At 73.5% G+C, this 6,528-nt stretch overlaps 1 protein-coding gene across 1 annotated transcript; it reads left to right on the top strand.

Moving 5' to 3' along the window:
* Positions 1–443: 443 nt before the first annotated feature.
* TARS2 (threonyl-tRNA synthetase 2, mitochondrial) lies at positions 444–6,516 on the top strand (the record flags this gene model as incomplete). The annotated part of the gene is given in 23 exon segments (XM_076359729.1): positions 444–500; positions 678–774; positions 777–876; positions 1,411–1,474; positions 1,476–1,535; positions 1,684–1,791; positions 1,793–1,806; positions 1,896–2,013; positions 2,441–2,505; positions 2,630–2,717; positions 2,806–2,952; positions 3,070–3,168; positions 3,424–3,590; positions 3,679–3,764; positions 3,767–3,840; positions 3,934–4,020; positions 4,022–4,072; positions 5,301–5,378; positions 5,485–5,585; positions 5,681–5,706; positions 5,709–5,784; positions 6,183–6,255; positions 6,502–6,516. Coding segments are annotated over 23 exon segments (1,851 nt in total), but the record flags the coding sequence as incomplete, so codon positions are not given.
* Positions 6,517–6,528: the final 12 nt, after the last annotated feature.

The raw sequence follows: 6,528 nt of genomic DNA, 5'->3' as shown, positions 1-6,528 counted from the left end.
CCGTTCCTCTGCGGACACCGGGGGCTGCGGGAACGCCGGGGGCCCCGAGGCGCGCCGTGAGGGGGTCCCGGTCCGTCCCGTGTCCCCCCCCCCCCGCCCGTGGTTCCCGTCCTACCCGCGCCGGGACCGCGGGGTTTCCCCACGGGTGGGCGAGTCCAACGCGACCTCCCCGGGGGGGAGGGGGGGGGGAACGGGGGGGACACGGGCGAGGACGAGGCTGAGGCCGCACGCGCCGCTCCCGCCGGACGGAGGCGGAGGGGGCGGGACCCAGGCGCCCGGCCCCGCCCCTGGGCGGGGATCCCGGTCCCGCCCCTGGGAGGGACGAGCCCGCGCCCGGCCCCGCCTCTGGGCGGGGACTCCGCCCCTTGGCCCCCGCCCCCGCGGGGAGGGGACGGACGGACGCCGGCTTCCGGCCGGCGGCGGAAGGGGCGGGGCCTGCCGCCATGCCGTCCGCGCGCCGGGGGCGGCTGCTCTTCGCGGGGGCCCCGCGCCGACACCGGGTGCGCTCGGGACCGCCCAACCCCCACCCCCACCCCCCCGCACCCCCCCCCGGGTCCCCCCCCTCCCCCCTGCCCGCCTCTACCCGCCGGCACCCTCGCGCTCCCAAGGGGACCCGGGCGTCCCGACCCCGCGGTGACCCCGCGGTGACCCCGCGGTGACCCCTGCCCCGTCCCCAGGTCTCCGGCCCGGACCCCCGCCTCTCCGAGCGCCTCCGGCTCTTCCAGCAGCTGCGGGAGCGGCGGGATGGAACCGGGACCGGGGCCGGCACCGGCCGCCCCCCCCGGGGACCCCCATCCGCATCGCCCTGCCCGGGGGCGGCCTCCTGCCCGGCCGGGCCCAGCAGACCACCCCCTTCCAGGTGGCCGCGCAGCTGGGGTACGTGCGGGCCCCCTCCCCGGCCGAGGTCCCCGCGGGGTCCCCCAGGGTCCCCCATGGCATCCCCACGCTGGCCTGTGGTCCCCGCGGGGTCCCCACGGTGTCCCTGCTGTCCCCCCAGGGTCCCCACGGGGTCCCCAGGGTCCCCACAGCGTCCCCATAGGGTCCCCATGGCGTCCCCACGGTGTCCCCGCAGGGTCCCCACACCCTATAGTCCCCGCTGTCCCCCCCAGGGTCCCCACAGCGTCCCCATAGGGTCCCCATGGCATCCCCACACTGGCCCTATGGTCCCTGCGAGGTCCCCGGGATCCCCACACTGACCCTATAGTCCCTGCTGTCCCCCCAGGGTCCCCGCAGTGTCCCCACGGTGTCCCCACACTGGCCCTATGGTCCCCGTGGCGTCCCCAGGGTCCCCACGGTGTCCCCATAGGGTCCCCATGGCGTCCCCACACTTGCCCTATGGTCCCCACGGGGTCCCACGGGGTTCCCACAGTGTCCCCACGGTGTGTGTGTCCCCCCGGGGTGTCCCCGCAGGGGGGGCCTGGCGGAGGCGGCGCTGGTGGCCCGGGTGAACGGGACCCTCCAGGACCTCGACCGGCCCCCTGGAGAGCGACGCCGACCTGGAGCTCCTCGACTTCTCGACGCCGGAGGGACGGGAGGTGAGTCCCGCCGGAACCGGGGGCCGGACCCGCGCCCCGCTCCCCTCACAGCCTGTCCCCGCCGTGTGTGTGTGTGTGTGTGTGTGTGTGTGTGTCCCCTCCGTGTCCCCCTCTCCGTGTCATTCATGTGTGTGTCCCCCCCCCCCAGGCTTTCTGGCGGTCCGGCGCCTGCGTCCTGGGGGCGGTGGCGGAGCAGTTCTACGGGGCCACGCTCTGCAGCGCCCAGGCCACCGAGGACGGCTTCTTCTGCGATGTCCCACATGGGGGACAGGTAAGGGGGGGCAGGGGGGGACGGGGACGGGGACGACACGGGGGTCCCCCATGGGGCGCGGTGTCCCCAGCCCCTCCCCGCGCCCGCAGGACGGTGCAGCGCGACGAGCTGCCGGCGCTGGAGGAAGCTTGCGCTGCTTTCGCCCGCGCCGGGCACCGCTTCGAGCGCCTCGAGGCCACCCGCCAGCAGCTGGCCGAGCTCTTCGAGGTGAGACTCCCCCACCCCCGGCGTGTCCCCTCCCCGGCGTGTCCCCTCCCCATCCCAGGGTGGGGCAAGGGAGCCCGGCCTGGGGACATCGGGACCCTCCTGGTTGGGGTCATGGACCAGGGTGATGCTAACGGGGACCAGTGTCACTCCCCCTCGGTGTCACCCCCTCTCGGTGTCACCCGTGCCACTGTCACCCGCCTCGGTCCTTCCCCTCCCAGCATGGTGTCACGCCCCCTAGCGTGGTGTCACACCCCCCCCCCTCGGTGTCCCCCTCCTCAGTGTCACGCATGCTGGTGTCACGCATGCCACTGTCACCTGCTTGGTCCTCCCCCCCCCAGCACGGTGTCACCCCCCCCTCGGTGTCCCCCTCCTCGGTGTCACCCGTGCCACTGTCACCCACCTCGGGTCCTCCTCCCCCCTCCCGCAGCACAACAGCTTCCAGCTGCAGCAGCTCGAGGAGGAGGTGACGTCCCCTACGGCCACCGTCTATAGGTGAGCACGGGGGGGGGGGGGGGGCCACATGACGGCAGCGGGGAGGGGGCACAGCTGAGCGCAGAGACGGGGCTGCGGGGTCCCCACGTCCCTCCGGGGTCCCCACGTCCTTCCCTCCCCTCAGGTGCGGCCCCCTGCTCCAGCTCTGCCGCGGCCCCCTCCTCCGGCACACGGGGCTGATCGCAGCCCTCCGCGTCTGACGGTAGGTTGCCGTGTGGGACGGGGACGGACGAGGGACCCCGACGTCCGGGCCCCGCTGATTTCCCCCCACACCCCACCCCCCCCCCCCCCCAACCCCAGAGCTCGGCCGCTTTTTGGCGAGGGGCCGGGGGCCGCCAGTCGCTGCAGCGTCTCGCCGCCGTCGCCTTCCCCAGCGCCCAGGATTTAGCCGACTGGCAGCAGGCGCAGGATGAGGCCGCTCTGAGGGATCACCGCCGCGTCGGTCGGGTAAGCCCCACGCTTTTTGGGGGGGCGGGGGGGGGTGGGGGGGCATTACTGGGGGGTTCGCCGGCGGCCGCCGGCGACCCCCCCCAGTAACGCCCCCCCCCCCCCCCGCCACCACAGGAGCAGGAGCTTTTCTTCTTCCACAAGCTCAGCCCCGGCAGCTGCTTCTTCTTGCCCCGCGGCGCCCACGTCTACAACGCCCTCGTCGATTTTATCAGGGTACGGCCCCCCCCGCCCCCACCCAGACACCTCCCGTCCCCGGGGGCGTCACCGTCACCTCCGCCTGGGGGAGAAATTGGGGGGGGGGGGGCTGCACCCGGACCCCGTCCCCGTCGCGCCCCAAGGCCCTGCCGTGCCTCCGTCCTTGCGGCTCCCCGGCCCTGGAGCACCCACAGCGCCCTCCCCCCCACCCCCCCAGCCCCGAGACGGGTGCCGTGGGGCTGGGTTGACGTCCCCGTCCCCCCATCCCCGCAGAGCGAGTACCGGGCGAGGGGCTTTTGCGAGGTGGTGACCCCCAACTTGTTCAGCCCCCGGCTCTGGGAGCTCTCGGGGCACTGGCAGCACTACAGCACCCACATGTTCTCCTTCGCCGCCGGCACCGAGACCCTCTCCCTCAAACCCATGAACTGCCCGGCCCACTGGTGAGTGGGGGGGAAGACGCGGGGCTGGGGGGGGGCAGGGGGAAACACGCTGATGATGCGGCCGACCGTCCCGTCTGTCCGTCCGCAGCCTGATGTTCGCCCACCGGCCGCGGTCGTGGCGGGAGCTGCCCTTGCGCCTGGCCGATTTCGGGGTCCTGCACCGCAACGAGCCCCCGGTACCTTGACGGGGCTGACCCGGGTACGGCGTTTCCAGCAGGATGACGCTCACATCTTCTGCACCCTTGAGCAGGTGAGCGTCCCGTCTGTCCATCCGTCTGTCCCTCCGTCCCCCCGGCGCGTGTGTGTCCGTCCCCCCCACCCCGCTGACGCCTCCTGTCCCCAGCTGGAGGGCGAGATCGACGCCTGCCTGGACTTCGTGCGGACGGTTTACGCCGTGCTGGGCTTCTCCTTCCGCCTGGCCCTGGCCACCCCGCCCCCCCGGATTCCTGGGGGACCCCCAGACCTGGGACCGCGCCGAGCAGGTGGGACGGGGACGGAACGTGACCCCGCCGCGGACGCTGCCCCCGGCATCGGCGTCCCGGCTTTGCCGCCCGTGTCCCCTGCGGCGTGCCCCACGCGGCACCTCCTGCTTTGCCGGCCTGTCCCCCGCGGTGTCCCCCCTCCTCGTGTCCCCCGCGCCGTGTCGCAGCTTTGTCCCTGTGTCCCCTGCGCCGTGTCCCGGCCTGGCCGCGATGTCCCTGCAACGTGCCCTGGGCGTCGCGTCACGTCCCGACTTCGCTGCCGCGTCCCCCACGCCGGGTCCCCTCCCCGCTGCGTCCCCGAGTCCTGGGCGTCGCGTCCTGGCTGTGCCCCGGCGTCCCGTGCAGCGTGTCCCCTGCGCCGGGTCCTCTCCAGCGTGTCCCTGCTTTGCTCCCACGCCCCGTGCATCGCCTCCCAGCTCTGCTGTGGCGTCCCCCGCCATGTCCCCTGCGTGTCACCTCCCAGCTGTGCCGTTGCGTCCCTTGCGCTGCGTCCCATGTGGCTTGTCCCATGTGTCGCCTCCCGGCTGTGCTGTCACGTCCGTGTGCCGTATCCGTGCACCGTGTCCCTGTATCACACCTGTACGTCCTGCCTGCGTCGCGTCCCCTGCGTCGTGTCCCCGCGTCACGTCCCCTGCATTGTCCCTTGCGTCGTGCCTAGACGTCCTGGCCCTGCGTCGTGTCCCCTGCATCGCGCCCCTGTGTCGCGTCCCCCACGTTGTCCCCTGCGTCGTGCCTAGACATCATACCCCTGCGTCGCATCCCCCGCGTTGTCCCCTGCATCATGCCTGGACATCCTGCCCCTGCGTCACACCCCTGGGTCGCGTCCCTGCGTCGCGCCCCTGTGTCACGTCCCCCGCGTTGTCCCCCCACGTCGTGCCTAGACATCCTACCCCTGCGTCGCGTCCCCTGTGTCGCATCCCCTGCGTCGCGTCCCCCGCGTCGTGCCTAGACGTCCTGCCCCTGCGTCGCGTCCCCTGCGTTGCACCCGTGTCATGTCCCCTGCGTTGCACCCCTGCGTCGCGGCCCCTGCATCGCGCCGCTGCGTTGCACCCCTGTGTCACGTCCCCTGCGTCGTGCCCCCGCGTCGCGTTCCCCGCGTCGCGTCCCCTGCTGCGTCGCATCCCCTGCGTCACGTCCCCTCCATCGCACCTCTCCACCGCGTCCCGGCCCCTGCGTCGACACCCCACCCCAATTCTGCCCCCCCCCCCCCCCCCCCCCCGCCCCGCAGCAGCTGGAGCGGAGCCTCCGCACCTTCGGGCAGCCCTGGGAGCTGAGTCCGGGCGACGGCGCCTTTTACGGCCCCAAGGTGAGAGATTTCGGGGATCGGGCGGGGGGGGGTGTCCCCCCGAAGGATCCCGGTTTGCCTCCTTGGGGACGCACCCCCGCCCCCTCCTCCCCGTTATTCCCAACAGATCGATATCCAGATCCGGGACGCGCTGGGGCGACAGCATCAATGCGGCACCGTCCAGCTGGATTTCCAGATGCCGGAGAGATTCGGGCTGGAATACGCCAGGTATGGGCGGAGGGGGGGGAAAAGGGGGGGTGTGGGGGGGGGTCCCCCCCGCACCCCCCGTCTGAGCCCTGGTTGCTTCCCCCCCCCCCTCCCAGCGCGACAGGGGGGACCGACGCGGCCGGTGGCTGATCCACCGGGCAGTGCTGGGCTCCGTCGAGCGCATGGTGGCCGTGCTGGCCGAGAGCTGCGGCGGGCGATGGTGAGGAAGATGGGGGGGGGGGGGGATCCCCGAAGGGTCCCGGTTTGCCCCCTCCAGGGGCAAACCGGGACCCTTCGGGGATTCCCCCCCCAAAAAAAAATCTCTCCCCTTGGGGCTGTAAAAGGGGCACCCCCCGATCCCTGGGACACCCCCCCCGATCCCCTGGGCACCCCCGTAACCCCCAGGGATGTCCCTGTCCCATGACACCCCCCCCCCCCCCCAGTCCCCGGGGGACACCCCCCCCCCTAGTCCCTGGGGACACCCCCCCAATCCCCCGGGTACCCCCATCCTTGGGGCACCCCCATCCTGGGGACTTCCCCCCCCCCCCCCCCCCCAATCCCCCAGGTCACCCCCCACCCTTGACACTCCCCCTGATGTCACACCCCCTCCCCCGCCAGGCCGTTCTGGCTGTCCCCGCTGCAGGCGATGGTCATCCCCCAGGCACCCGAAGTCGAGGACTACGCCCGGGAGGTGAGTGTGCCGTCCCCCCCCCACGTCCCCGTGTGTGTCCCCCCCCCCATCCCCGTGTCCCCCCCATCCCCGTGTCCGTCCCCCCCATCCCTCCTTGTTCCCCTGCGTCCCCCCATCCTCCTGCGTCCCCCACGTGTGTGTCCCCCATCCCCGTGTTGTCCCCCCCCCATCCTCCCGTACACACCCCCCCCCCAATCCTTCCATGTGGGGCTCCCCCCCCCCCTCTCCGCTGACGCCACGGGGCAGGTACAGGCCGTGCTGGCGGGGGGGGCG

This window comes from Aptenodytes patagonicus, chromosome 26 (genome assembly GCF_965638725.1).
Source record: "Aptenodytes patagonicus chromosome 26, bAptPat1.pri.cur, whole genome shotgun sequence".
Lineage (NCBI taxonomy): Eukaryota > Metazoa > Chordata > Aves > Sphenisciformes > Spheniscidae > Aptenodytes > Aptenodytes patagonicus.
This window is presented reverse-complemented; position numbering and strand designations above follow the sequence as displayed.